Source organism: Crocuta crocuta, unplaced genomic scaffold (genome assembly GCF_008692635.1).
Source record: "Crocuta crocuta isolate KB4526 unplaced genomic scaffold, BGI_CrCroc_1.0 scaffold68, whole genome shotgun sequence".
NCBI classification, from domain to species: Eukaryota; Metazoa; Chordata; class Mammalia; order Carnivora; family Hyaenidae; genus Crocuta; species Crocuta crocuta.
The window spans coordinates 1,257,152-1,272,410 of record NW_027532426.1 but is presented as its reverse complement, the minus strand read 5'-3'; the positions used below and the strand labels follow the sequence as shown (position 1 = coordinate 1,272,410).

The window sequence follows — 15,259 nt, the reverse complement described above, 5'->3', positions numbered from 1 at the left end:
GGTCACCAGTGATCTTCCTATTGCTATGTCCACTGACTTGTCTGAATCCTCATCTTCCTGGACCTTCCAGAGAGACAGAATCTTCACCTAATTAAAACCTAGTGTAAAACATAGAATACTTTAAGTGGAATAAATAAGGAACATAACACTAATGAAGATTCATGAGAAGGATGCCATTGACACCAATGGCAGGTCATCAAAACCTCAATTTCTTTTGACTTCTTTTTTTTTTTTTATTTTTAATGTTTATTTTTTAAAAGAGAGAAACAGAACATGAATGGTAGCGGGGGGTAGGGGGGAGGCAGAGAGGGAGGAAGACACAGAATCCCAGTCAGGATCCAGGCTCTGAGCTGTCAGTACAGAGCCCGATGTGGGACTCAAACTCATGAGCAGTGAGACCGTGGTCTGAGCCAAAGTCAGATGCTTAACCAACTGAACCACCCAGGAGCCCCTCTTTTAACTTCTGCATTGCTTCAACTGCTTCCCACTCCAACTGCTTTTAACCAGATATCACCTCTCTCCTTGGGGACTGGGCCAAATCAAGGAGGAACCTCATGTCAGGGATTTTGGAGAGCCTGAGGCCACTCTGTCATTTCTACCAGTAGTTCCCAAGGTTATCCATAGTTTAACATCATCCCCTTGACAGTCTTAACAACTCCTATGGCATTAACTGATCATCTCTGTTTAGGTAACTCTCCAGTGTCTCTCCCAAATACAGTCATTTTCTTCCAGGTTTCTCCGCTGGAACCCCACTGGTGTTTCATTTTCTTGGGCTCAAAAAACGTCCCTCATGTTGACCCAAAGCAGGTATTCAATCCCTTTCCATTGTTCGTCTACCTCCAATCAGCTTTCATATCCCAGACCGTGCCTCTGAAATCCCCCGACCCTTAGCTCCCCAACACCCCCCATCTCAGTCCTGTTGTCTCTCACCAGTCTCCCAATTATGTTTCCTTCTTTCTCACCCAATCCCACCAACTTCTAGGACCCGTCACAACCCACCTCATACATAGCTGCTCGATAGATCATATACCAAATTACAAATAAATCTCACAGATAACCATGAAAAGCACTGCCAGATATGGTGCTCCATGACTACTTTGCAGTTTCATGCCACTATATTTATGCTTTGCTTCAGCTAGAAATTGGTCTGCCAAGCTCTAGACAGACTTCCTGCTTCCTCTTCTTACCTGGCAAAGTTCATGTTTGGAAAAACTTTCCCTCTTGTCAGACCTGCACACACCCATCTGTCCAAACATATCCCATCATACTTCATTTCAGAATTATGCTAATATCATACAGTAATCATTGATTGAAGTTGGAACAAGGGAAGTATATAAAGTTTTAATAACCTTCTCATGAATCCTCATTAGTGTTAGTGTTCCTTTATTCCACTTACAGTATTCTACGGTTTACACTGGGCTTTAACTGGGCGAAGATACTGTCTCTTTTGAAGGATAGGCAGACAGTATTTATATGAACAGAATATTTGGGTTTTCTTTTTTTTATCTTTTTTATTTATTTCTGAGAGAGAGAGAGACAGTGGGAGCGGGGGAGGGTCAGAGAGAAAGAGAGACACAGACTCTGAAACAGGCTCCAGGCTCTGAGCTGGCAGTCAGCACAGAGCCCAACATGGGGCTCGAACACACGAACTGTGAGATCATGACCTGAGCCGAAGCCAGATGTTTAACCGACTGAGCCACCTAGGCACCCCTATATGGGTTTTCAAAGCCCTGATTGAGCGCTACCACCTCTTTGAGCCTGTTTTTACCACTCTCTCACACTTAAACTATAGAAATGATTCCTGAAAGCATAGTTTTTCTCTCACAGTTCAGAAATTTATCATTCTTCACTTAAACCTTTCTCGAGCCACATTGATGTTTGTCTGTATAAGGGCTGTCTGTTTGTCTTGTCCATTCTAGACTGTGAACAGGCTGTGGGCCAGAACCAGGGCTCATTTATTTGTGTATTCACAGTGCTCCATATGGAGCATACACAACAGATGGTTGGTTGCGGTTGTATAGGTTAGACAGGATCAAATTGAATGAAGCCTTGACACTGTGACCAATAGAATTGAGAGCTCTAATAATTCAGAGATGAGTCAAGTGGGGGATAGGATTCATGTCTGTTGGAGGAGACAATGAACACTGGTCCCTCTTGATATTATAGGAAATAAAATGATACCGATGTTACAGAAAAACATTGTAGATAAGAGTGAAGACCTAGAGAAAAGAGGGAACTTGAAAAGAGAGAGGTAGGGAGATGTGCTTACCTGCATTTAGAGGGTCTTTAGATCACAAAGTGTTGGGTATAACAAGTGGGTAACAAGGAACCAGTTTGACTAAGGTAAGTTTCAGTCCAATTAAATGTGATGTGACAGCCTAGTACCAAGTGAAACTGTCCTATGGGCAACTGAAGACCTTGGACTTGAACTAAAATGAGAGCAATATTTGGGACTTGTCAGCATAGAGGTGCTAGCTGTTCCTGAACAAGGATGGAGGGAAAAAAACATGCACACACAGCTGAGGATCTAGGCATTTCCTCCAGTTGGGACAGAAAAGGGAAGGCAGGCTAATCAGGAGCTGAAAAAATGGGTAGTAGGAGATACAAGAGGACCCAGAGTGTGCTGGTTTATGGAAGTCATTGAAGGCACGTCTCAAGAGAAAGGCAGGTATCTACACTGGTGATGCAGGTACAGTTGACAGGTCGAAAGGAGAGGGTAGCTGCTCTTTGAGCAGTTTCTACAGAAGCTGGTCTGTAGGCAATTTAGGAAAAGGGGGAACAGAAATCAACCCCTGAGTAACGAGGATGACAGTGGGAAATAGCAGTCAGGTCTGGGGAGGATTCTCAGTATTGCCAGGACCCTTCAGGCAAGGAAAGATGGGCATGAGTTTTGGAGGCCAGATTTCCTTCATGGTCTCCCCTTGGCGGAGCCTCGCAAGAGAACAGCCCCTCCCCCCTCCAGCAGTATTTACCAGTGGAACATAATGGCTGGGGTTAGTCATTTAAACCATTTCGTCCTAACATTTTTATGAAATAGCCACAACAGGTACTTTACAGTGCATAAATATGAATGAGAAACACATTTACTATGCCAGAGAAATAAAGTTTATTGGGAAGTAAATGAAGAAGCTTCCTTGCATTCCAGAGAATACCAAAGAAGCAAGAAAAACAGGAAACACAATACATACAGGAAATGCCCTAAAAGTAATACCTGGAGCTCAGATAGCGGGGAGCTGGACATCTTCAGAAACAAAGAAATGCAAACTTCAACAGAAATGGATTTTCCAGACATGGGAAGCTAACCATGTGTGTCTTTGCTGCTGAATCTGGAAAGCATTTCCTGTCTAGAAATTACACATGTGGCATGGCTAGGCTCCAAAGACGGCAGGACCTGAGGACTTTTCCTTTGCTTCATCTGAGTAGCTTCCATGTTGTCTTCAAAGAGGATGCAAGTTCTTAAATTAAGAGCAACGCGTTTGACAGGTGCCACGGGACCCGCAGGAATTGCCGCAAGCGTTGGTGGTAGCACATGGGTTGCAGGGAAGCCTGGGAGGACACAGAGGTCTAGAATGGATTGGGGGTGGCCGTGGAGAGCGCCCTAAGGCGCTTAATGAGACAACCCATGAATTCTCAGTGGTTGGAGACTTTTGGAATCAAATTTGATTATTATTGACTCCTTCTCCCCATCCCAGAGTGCCACGTGCTGGGGTGGAAAATTGTCCTTTTGAAAAACATGCTATGCTCTTGAGCTCTCCTGGAACCAACACACACTTCCTTACCCAGCACTTAGTGTTGCAACAATCTGTCCACCACCATTTCTCTATCATTAGCTCCCTGAGGCAGGGGATGTATGCCCTTCACTTCTGAACTTCCTTTTGTGCTTAGCTGTCACATCATGGACTCTCTATAAATGCGTGTTGTTCTGTGAGTTGAGAATGTGGCCCACATGTGTATGCCCACAATATCTTGTAGTGCACCACATGGCTTCCAGAGCTCTTTGCCTTGCACTCACTTGCAATCCTCGCCCTCCAGCAGGCCCCGGTACGTGTTGATCTCGCACTCCAGCCGGGCCTTGACATCCAGCAGCACCTGGTACTCCTGGTTCTGCCGCTCCAGGTCACACCTGATCTCAGCCAGCTGGGACTCCACGTTGGTGATCATGCACTGCACCTGGGCCAGCTGGGCGCTGTAGCGCGCCTCGGTCTCCGTCAGCGTGTTCTCCAGGGAGTCCCTCTGTGTGGGGAACATACAGAATGTCACAGAGCTGCTTCTCAGGGGACATCTCCATGGGGTTCCAGAGAAGTCACAGGCTTCACGAGGTAAGGAGAGGGTGGACAATACCCTGAACAACACCCACCAGGTTGTGCTGGGCCTGCAGCTCGATCTCCAGGGCGTTGACCGTGCGTCTCAGCTCGATGATCTCTGCCTGGCAGGACTGCAGCTGCTCTGCGCTGGACACCACCTGCTTGTTCAGCTCCTCGGTCTGAAACAGCACAGGGGACAAGACAAGGTCACACCCTGCCTCAAGAACCCCAAGGGGCTGAAGGTCCTGGGAAGCCACGTGCTGAGATGCCCACCTGGGTGGTGAACCATTCCTCCACATCCCTGCGGTTGGTCTCCACCAGGGCCTCATACTGACTCCTGGTCTCATTGAGCACACGGTTCAGGTCCACGGTGGGGGCCGCATCCACCTCCACATTGAGGCGGTCTCCAAGCTGGGAGCGCAGGGTGTTGACTTCCTGAGGGAAAAAGAGGAAGGAATGAACCACAGAAATGGATCTGCTGTATATCTTCCTACTGTAGGAAAGTGAGCACAACCCTGCCAAAAATGTACTGAAGGGAATATCCTGATCATTCCCCAAGACTGACACAGATGCAATGTAGGAATAGACCCAAATAGGGATCACATCAATTTATTTCCCCCAAAAAACTGAAAGAAGCTCACATTTCCAATAAGACTAAGTCCAAACTCCCTGGCCTATGCAAATCCTACTTCATTTCCCATAACATCCTTATAGGTAATGCATATCCAGCTATATCAATCCATGGGCCAAACTCAAATATACCTGCTCTTCTACTTCTGTGTCTTTGTTCAGCCTCTTCTCCCAGATTGAGCATCCAAGTGTGTCCTCCTCTTTCCCATGACATGCCTCTGAGAAAATTCTCTATCTCCTTCCAGGTAGACTGGATTATTTCCTGCACATGCTGCTCATATTTCTCATATAGTACTTCTTTCCTCTGCCTGTATTATATCGTTTTTTTTTACATAGCCATCTCCCCAGACTATTGGGAGCCCATTGAAGAGAGGTGAAATATCTTCTTTCCTTTTTTCCCTCCATCTCTACCAGTAAATTTAGAAACTCACAGTGAGCAGTAGAGAGCAGGGCTCAATAAATGGATGCCTTTTCTCAGCATCTCCAACACCTGCCCAATCCTTACCCAGTTGCTGGAAAATAAGCAACTCACCTCCCTACATGCTATGGATATACTATCATCATTCTCTGAAGAACTCAAGGTTCTTCTGAGTCCCAGCTCAAGAAGTCTGATGGCAATTGCCTCCTGGTTGCTGATGCTAAAGGCTTGGATCTGAAACCTACTATTTTTTTTTCCTTTTCCTCTCACCTCCTCGTGGTTCTTCTTGAGGCTCAGCAGCTCCTCCCTCAGGGACTCCACCTGGGCCTCCAGGTCAGACTTGCACAGAGTCAGCTCATCCAGGATCCTGCGCAGGCCATTGATGTCTGATTCCACCAGCTGCCTCAAGCCCAGCTCTGTCTCATACCTGCACACACAGATGAGAGAAGATAAGGCAGGAAAGAAACTGGTTCCCCTGTTCTATATCTTGTGTGGATGGACTGGCCTCCATCTCTTTGAGCTAATACAGTTTTCTGCCTCTTTTCTTCCATGTTTCCCCCAAGCTCTGCAGAAATAGATTGGAGAGGCCCCTGATTCACCCTAACACCAGAAGGTACCCACAAGGACTCATGAGATGGAGTCTCTCACTCTCCTCTTAATTTTGTTGGTTAATATACCACCACTCCCCATAGAACAGTCTATGTCAATCTCTGAATTTTGGGATTTAAGAAGGTCTTCCAGAGATGCCAATATAGGCTGAAGTGCACACAGCATATGAGTCTGGATCTCTGTTTGAAACTGGTTTTATATAAAGCCAGGCTTGAGAAGAGAACTCAAAAGGGAGAAATAGCTGCCTCTCCCTTTCCAGGAAATGTTAGTCCCACAGGGCCATGAGAGAGTCATAGGGGCTTTCGGGGTCACCTAGCCTAAAAGTCTCAACCTACTTGGTTCTGAAGTCATCAGAGGCCAACTTGGCATTGTCGATCTGCACCACCAGCCTGGAGTTCTCAGACTTGGCACACAGAATCTGAAAACAAGATTCTACTGTGAGGGCCACTTAAACTTGGGAATATCTTATTGTTCAAAGACAGTCAGCTGCTGTTGTGCCCCCACATGGCACCCCCTCACCTTCTGCTGGAGCTCCTCGATCGTCCGGAAGTAGGACTGGTAGCTGGGGCACACGAAGGGCACCTGCTGCTGGCACCACTCCCGGATGCGGCTCTCCAGCTCCGCGTTCTCCCGCTCCAGCTGGCGCACCTTCTCCAGGTAGCTGGCCAGGCGGTCGTTCAGGAACTGCATGGTCTCCTTCTCCCTGCCATTGAAGGACCCCTCGCAGAACCAGCCGCAGTTGCCCACATTGGCGGGGATGTTGCAGGCCCCGGGCAGGGTGCAGGTGTGGCAGCTGGGGGGCACGCAGGGCCGGGAGCAGCAGGTGGAGCGGCAGCTCAGGTTGGGAAGGCAGCAGTTGTAAGGCATGGTGCAGGGAGAGGTGATGGAGAGCAGGTAAGCTGATCTAGGTGGATGTGGTGAGGTTTGAGTTTCTCCTTCCTCCATAGTCCTTTTATACCCTTAATGGTGGGTGGGGGTTGGCATAAAGCGTAATTTCTTTTCCTAATGGTTCAGCTAATTTTTTTCCAAAATATGCTAGTTAGATGCCTGCAAAGAGTCTCCTCAACCCATAAAATTATTCCATTTAGCTTGTGTCACACTAGGTTCCTCCTTGGGTGCTAGTGGTTGGTGAAATCAGAGTTTCATCAGATGGCTTCAAAGGAGACAGAATCATCACAACCCCAAATGTCTCTCTCCATTACTCAGAGGGGAGGACAGCCAGGGACACGGGGTGGAGTTGTTTGGGACTTCTCACCCATGAGGTTCTGCCACTAGATTCCCTGGAAAGAGACTCTAGAGTGAACAGTCTTCCAGTTGGCTCTCTTTTCCCAGTCCTTCCCATGTTTCAGTGTTTGATGTAACTTGACTTCATAGTAGAAATTTGTCCTATACTAGTTACAAGAAACCTGGGCCCTACTTATGATAGTATTAATTGGAGCTGTGGGAATTTACCAATACATGGAGATTGAAGATAATAGAGTGTTCATGGCTAGGAAGTAAAACTGGCTGGATGGTTGGGAATAGCCCTGAAGCAAAGATCAGTGAACCGGAGCCCAAAGGCCAAGTTCAGCCTCCTGCCTTTTTTACTAAATATAGTTTTATTGACACATAGCCATATTCATTTATTTATGTATTGTCTATGTCTATTATTTAGGTATTTAGCTTTTTTTCTACAATGGCAGAGCTAAATAGTTGTAACAGAGACCATATGGTTTGCAAAGCCTAAAATATTTAGTCTCTGGCCCTTAATAGAAAAAGTTTACCAAACTGTACTGAAGCAACAATCTCCCTAAATATGAGAAGAAGAAATATCTAGAAAGAAAATTGTGCCTGAACATGGAGAGAGTTCAAGTGGCAGTGTTGAAGTATAAATATGAAGCATAATATTTCAGACTCAACAAGAATGGAAAAAACAGAATGAGGAGCTCAGAGCTATCTTTGTATCCATGGTGACCTTATCTCAGAGTCCTGTAAATTTCCCTCACCTTGTTCCTAGACTTAATCCTCTTTCTAAGAGCATCATACATCCTTAGAGTTGTGACTCTGCCAGCCTGAGATGCTCCCCAAACCAGTCACAACACCCATGAGAATGCACCTTCACTCTGTCATCCCTAAGAAGTGGACACCATCCCTGATGAGGGGGTGCCTCTCTATCACCTGTGAGTTCAGATACCCTTGGACCCTTCCAAATTCCTGAGAGTCTCCCTATTACCCAATAAAGAACCTTAATGAAGTAGTCTTCCTCATCCCACTTTCTGCTCCTTGTCACTCTATCTGTCCTTTATTCCACACAAAAACAAAATCATGGTGCAGACAGAAGTCCCAAAAAATTATTTGTGGAACATAATATAAGTAATTTATGAAGGATGTGTCCAGATTTCAAAGGCAACATCAAGGTAACAGAAAAACATGCATTTGAAGCTAAACTACCTGAGTTCATATTTTTACTGATGATATGAGCTCAGAGAAGTGAGTTCTCCTTTTTGACTCTTGTTTTCTTCATCACTTAAATTTAAGTAGTAATAATGCTGCCCGCCTCATAGTTCTGTCATAAATTTAAGTAATATATTGTGTGTGAATATGGTTGGGGGTGGAACTGATTATTGTTTCTTTAATCTTCCTCCTTCCTATTTTTGGCCAGATGGCCCAGAAATAGAATTTTCTGAAAATTCAATTCTGTTGAGCAGACATGTAGTTACATTGCCAAGGCAAATCCAATGGTGATAATACTCATTCACCTACTTGCAAACAGTAGGGGCATAGAACTATATTCATGAATTAATCAACAAAAATACAAATTTTAACATTAACTTGGTAGCCAGAATAGAAAGTCGGCAGAGGGCACACTGTGCCTACATTCTCTTCTAAGTTACTGATCTTGTGAATTTGATTATCTTCTTTGGGGTGGTTCTTGAGGAAGACAAGTTCTCTACGTGGGGTTGTATTGCCACCAAAACCTCTTTTCTTGTATTGCCATTGAAATGGGCTCTACTGATTTTCTGAGATTCCTCCAGCCTTGCATTTCTGTGCTAGCATCCATAATAATGATGATGGTTTTGGTGATGCTGGTGATGTTACTTTCCACTTCATGAACACTTTCTCTGTGCCAAACAAGGTAGATGCTAAGTGCTATGTCACATTTCTTATTGACCCTCTCAATAACCCTGTAAGATTGGCCTATAAAATTATTCCCATTTTACAGATAAATTAACAGTTTGGAGAAGGCTCTGAATTTTCCAAAGACACAGATAGTAAATGGCAGAGCTAGGATTTGAACAATTCATTGTCTAACTCTTGAGCCTGAATACCTAAATACAATGTAAAAATTTGACACAGAAATTTCTCTGATTTTTTAAGGGGAAGAAAATCTTAGATTCTTTTCTTCCCATTGCCCCTCTTTACCCTTTTTGCTTCTGATTCTTTCTGGGGCCCCATTCCCAACCCCTTCCAACCCCATCAGTCCTCCAAAGCCTTCTCTATCCAAGCAGCCCTCTCCCTCAACTACTCTTTATGGTACCCTCTTCAGCCAAAACCAAGTTATACTTATTTACTTTTCTCCACAGGGAAATGCCTGTCCTTTTGCATGACAGATTGATATGTACAGATTGGAAGTTAGATTGCCTTTTCTTAGCATCTAAAGAAATCAAAATGCACAATGGCATGGCCTAAGGTGATTTAGAATCTGAGAGACAGCCTACTTGCCTCACCCTGAACATTTAGCCCTGTAAAATTTCACCTCTCAGAAGTAAGATCTATTTTCTAAGAATCAAAGAATTCTAAAGCTAGAAAGACTTGAATTTATGAAGAAGAAAACTGAGGTCCAGATGGTGAAGCAGGAAAGAAATGAATATCAATATGTCATTTCCTCATCAGGTAGTCTATTAGGACCCTTCACGTATAATATTCCATCCTCACCCCAAACTCTGGATGTTTCAATGTCATTATTGTCACCATGTATCAGAGATAAATAATCTGAGAAGAAAGTTAACTTGTCCAAAATGACACAACTAAGTAGACTCAAGTCTGCTGGGCCCATCTCTACCTTACTGTGAGGTAGAGAGATGAGACATTGGCATAGGCCAGGGTGTGACAAAACACAAGAACTGGAAGAAACACAGAGGTGAGCTCATGAATTCCAATGCCAGCTCTGAGTATGGACAGGAAGACACACCTAGGCTTCCTGCATGTTGCTTTGTTCCTTAGTAAACTAGAGGTTAAAAAGTGACAAATCCCACAAGCTTGTGATGATGCATGCCTCCTGGAAGTAATGAAATGGGCTTTTACAGAGAAAAATGCTACGCATTCCTGGACCATCCTGCTCTTCCTGTAGACACTGACAGTAGCGTCAGACCTCAAAGAACTCAAACAATGACTTTGACCCCAGATATAAGGATTCAAAAAAGTACTTTAGCTGTATCCATAGTAAATACAAACATTTCAGGATAACAGGAAAAGATTTAGCAAAAATATTTAGGACACAAGTTTGGGGATGGATCAAGTGTTTGAGGATGCTATTCCCAGTTGGCTAAGGGTTCATACCAGGATAGCCAAGAGCCAATAAAACGGGTCACCAAAGAGCACTGGGCATGCCAACTGAGAAGGGCCTGGGGCCCCATCAGAAGATGGGCCTGGAGCCAAAGAGTATCAAATAATGCTGAATTGAGCATGTTCTCCAGGTGCAGAGCTAGGTGGGGGACTTAAAGAAAGAATCAATGGTGTGAAAGACAACAGGATACTATACAATTTCTACTGTTGGACAGGAAACATCCAACAAAAATGACTAGCTTCTCTATTCTTAAGAAAATTAGCTACGTGTTGTCATCAATAATCAGAATAATAACCCTGATAAAAATATCTGGCTTGCAAGTGTTTCCATGAACACCATCTTCCATGATCCTCTTGGCAAGTGTGTAAAGCAGGTAGAGAAGAGATTATTACTTCCACTTTGTGGAAACTGAGGCTCAGAGAAGTTATGTGACTTGTCCAAGGACACAGAGTAGATGAGAGGATAAGTGAGAACCAATACCAATACCCTTTCCAGACTAGGGTCTAGGCCTGGCTCATTAGAACCCCCAGAAGAGATTCTGAAACTCCCAGTGGCCAAGCTATGTCCCAGACCAATTAAATCAGGCTCTCTAAAGGCAAACTCGGTCTTTGGCTTTTTTTTTTTTTAAGTTCCTCAGGTGATTCCAAAGCACCACCAAGGTTTAGAACCACTGTCCTCATGTGTGTTGATGATGAAAGAGTACCTGCCAATAATTTAAAAGCCACATGGAAGTGTTTAAGGTGATGTGAAACACATTTATATTTAAATTAAGGTTTAACTATAAGGATTGAGATTTCTGTTTTGAAAGAACATGACAGAATTTGAAGATCCAAAAAGCTTTGCCTTTGGCCAGAATCTTCCCTTGTTCTAATGATAGCCTCTCTGTTTAAAGCATGTTTGGAGCTTTACGTTTTGGCAGTGTATATATCTTGTTAACATCCAGTTTGTTGATAGCAAACCTTTGCCTTTTAAGGATGATTTGATTTTTTGGAAGCCATTCAACAAGAAACCTTGTGAATAAGATAAACAATCAAGTTAGATAATTAAAACAACAACACCAGGGCACCTAGGTGACCCAGTCCATTAAGTGTCCAACTCTTAATTTCAGCTCAGGTCATGATCTTGCAGTTCGTGGGGTAGAGCCCTGCGTAGGTCTCTGTGCTGACAGTGCATAGCCTACTTGGGATTCTCTCTCTCCCTCCCTTTCTGCCTTTCCCCTGCTTATGCTTTCTATCTCTCTATCTCTCTCTCAAAAATGAATGAATAAAGATTTTTAAAAAATACCCCCACATGTGGCCTATAATTGATTCAAACGCCAATTCTTTTTTTTTTTTTTTTTTAAGAGAATGTGCAAGGTGAGGGAGGGGCAGAGGAAAAGAGAGAATCCCAAGCAGGCTCCATGTTCAATGTAGAGCCCAACATGGGGCTTGATCCCATGACCCTGGGATCATGACTTAAGCCAAAAGCAAGTCAGAGGCTCAAGTGACTGAGCCACCAGGCATCCTCGAAAGCCAATTCTTAAAGAGACTTGCCAAAATTAAGCTGGAATCTTTATGTAGGGAACAATTTTGAAGACTGTCATTGACCTGGATGTATTCATTCTGTTATGATTTTTAAATCATTCTACATATCCTATAGTAGTGTCATGTGCACCTATAAATAGAACCTGGTTCAAACCTCATAATTGCTAATAACCACCTGTGATTTGAGCAAATCTCTAAGGTTCAGTTTCCTCATCTGTTAAAATGGGTTTAATTTGAAGCATTTTATAAAGATAGATAAGTTCCTAGTATTTTGCCTAACCCATAGCTGATATTCAAAAGATGTGAGCCATATTAGTTCCCTATTGCTACCATCACAAATCACCACAAATTTAGTAGTTTAAACCAATAGAAATATATTATCTTAAAGTTCAATAGGTCAAAAGTCTAACATGGGTCTAAAATCAAAGTTTTACTCTCACTGGGAGTGACATATTTTTTTAATTACAATAATATCAACAAGAATAAAATACTTAGGAATAAATGTAACAAAGCAGGCAAAAGACTTGTATGCTGAAAACTACAAAACATTACCAAAAGAAATTAAAGATGATACAAATAAATGGGAAGACCTCCTGAGTTTGTGGATTAGAAGATTTAGTACCTTTAAGATGGCAATATTGCCAAAAAAAATCCCTATCAAAGAGATTCAAAGCAATCCCTATCAAAATCCCAGTGAAACTTTTGCAGAAATAGAAAATCCCATCCTAAAATTTATATGAGGTTTCAAGGTACCCCAAATAGCCAAAACAATCTTTAAAAAGTAAGAACGGGGGCACCTGGTGGGCTCAGTCGGTTAAGCGNCTCTCCTAGAAATAAATAAAAATATAAAAAAAAAAAAGAAAGAAATAAAACATTTTTAAAAAATTTTTAAAGAATAAAAAAGGAGAACAAAGTTAGAAAACCCACACTTCCTGATTTCAAAACTTACTACAAAGCTATAGGAATCAAAACAATGCTGCACTGGAATAAGAACAGACATATAAACCAATGGAATAGACTAGAGAGTTCAGAAATCATCCTTCACATATATGACCAATGATTTTTCAAAAAAAATGTCATTCAGTGAAGGAAGAACAGTCTTTTCAACAAATGGTGCTGAAAAAACTGCATAGTCCCAGGAAAGGAATGAAGCTAGACCCTTACTTCGCACCATATGCAAAAAATGAACCCCAAATGGACCATAGACCTAAATGTAAGAGTTGACGTTATAAAACTTAGAAGAAACCATACTGTGAAAACTGCATGACATTGGGTTTGGCAATGATATCCTGGCCATGGCACCGAAAGCACAGATAACCAAAGAAAAACTAGGTAAAATAAATTCCAGAAAATTAAAAAACTTTTGGAGGAGGGCACTTGTGGGGATGAGCACTGGATGTTATATGGAAACCAACTTGACAATAAACTATCAAAAAAATGAATTTCACTATTAAGAGAATGAAAAGTCAACCCACAGAATGGAAAATATTTGCACATTATATTTCTATAAAAAATTAATACCCAGAATGAATAAAAGGCCTACAACTCAACAACAAAACTAAATGACTCAAAAAAGATGTTCAGAAGACTTGAATAGACATTTCTCCAAAGATATGCAAGTGGTCAACAAGCACATGAAAAGATGCTTCAGCATCACTAATAATTAAGAAGATGCACATCAAAACCACAATGAGGTACCACTTCATACCCACTAGAATGGCTATTAGCAAAAACAGAAACGAACAAAAAAACACAGAATTTAAAAACTGTTGGCAAGGATGTGGAGTAATTGGAACACATGTGCATTGCTAGCAGGAATATTACATGGCATGGCCTCAAACAATTAAACACAGAATTGCCATATGATCCAGAAATTCCACTTCTAGGCACATACATAAAAGAATCGAAAAAAGGGACTTGAATACACAAACACACACACACACACACACACACACACACACACACCAGTGTTCACAGCAGCATTAGTTACAGAAGCCAAAATACGCATCTGTGGATGAATGGACAAACAAAATGTGATATGTACAATGAAATATTATTTAACCTTTAAAAGGAACAAAATTCTGATACATGCTACAACATGGACCAGACTCAAAAACATTATACCAAGTGAAATAAGTCAGACACACATACACACACACAAAACGAATACTGTATGATCCCACTTATATGAGGTACCTAGAGTAGTCAGATTCATACAGACAAAAAGTGGAATAGAGGTTACCAGGGTCTTGAGGCAGAGGGGTTAGGGAGTTTGATGGGGACAGTTTCAGTTGGGAAGATGAAAAAGTTCTGGAGATGGAGAATGCTGATTGATGGACAATAAGCTGAATGTACTTAATGTCCCTGAATTAAACACTAAAGAAAAAAATAGATAAGATGATAAATTTTATGTATATATATTTTTTTTCCACAATGAAAAGGAAAAAAAATAAAGATATTGGCAGGACTATGTTCCTTTCTAGAGGCTCCAAGGAAGGATCCATTTCCTTTTCTTTTCCAGCATCTAGGAGCTACCTAGTTCCCTTGGCTCATGGTCCCCTTCCTCCATCTTCAGATCCTGCAGTGAGGGGTCCAGTTCTTACATCACATGACTCTGATGTGTGTCCTCAATCATATCTCCCTCTCCCTCTCACTGTCTTCTGCCTCCCGCTTCTACTTTGAAGGACCCCTGTGATTACATTGGGCCCACTGGATAAATCCAGGGTATTCTCTCCATTTTAAGGTCAGCTGATTAGCAGCTTAGTTCCATTTGCTGAGCTTGACCTTGGGTTTGGAGGAAATCATGGACACGGTAGCAGACCACATCAGAGAAGGGATTCCAGGTCGGAGGCTTCTCACAAACCAAGTAGCAAGGCGTGCAAGTCTGAATCCACCCTGGAATTTGAGCTTTAAAAATAAGTGTCAAGAGGACAATTATGGTAGAAACAATAAATAGTTGCTTTATCAAATATATACATAATTTCAATCCATCTGGTTATTTCAATATACAAGATTGTGTTTCACCAAGGTGGATTCCAATATCTGCCTCAGAAAGCCTGGTGTGATGGAAACGTTCGTGGGAAAAGGTAGAAACCTGAGTGGTCTCTGATCCTTTCATGTCAAAATTGTCTTCTGGGGTTTTAGCGAGTCCATGCTTAACATTTCCATGGCTCTTCTTTCAAGTTAAAGATTCAAGTTCAAGCCTTTCTTTTTTTTTTTTTTTTTTTTT

General features: G+C 42.5%; 1 protein-coding gene across 1 annotated transcript; it reads right to left on the bottom strand.

Annotated features, from left to right (window-relative positions):
* Positions 1-3,461: 3,461 nt before the first annotated feature.
* On the bottom strand, positions 3,462-6,935 carry LOC144243950 (keratin, type I cuticular Ha4). Its single transcript, XM_077779093.1, has 7 exons — positions 6,481-6,935; positions 6,297-6,379; positions 5,623-5,779; positions 4,578-4,739; positions 4,358-4,483; positions 4,013-4,233; positions 3,462-3,546 (listed from the first exon to the last, which is right to left on the bottom strand). The coding sequence occupies exons 1-7, from the start codon at positions 6,904-6,906 to the stop codon at positions 3,462-3,464; spliced, it is 1,260 nt and encodes a 419-aa protein (XP_077635219.1). The 5' UTR covers positions 6,907-6,935.
* Positions 6,936-15,259: the final 8,324 nt, after the last annotated feature.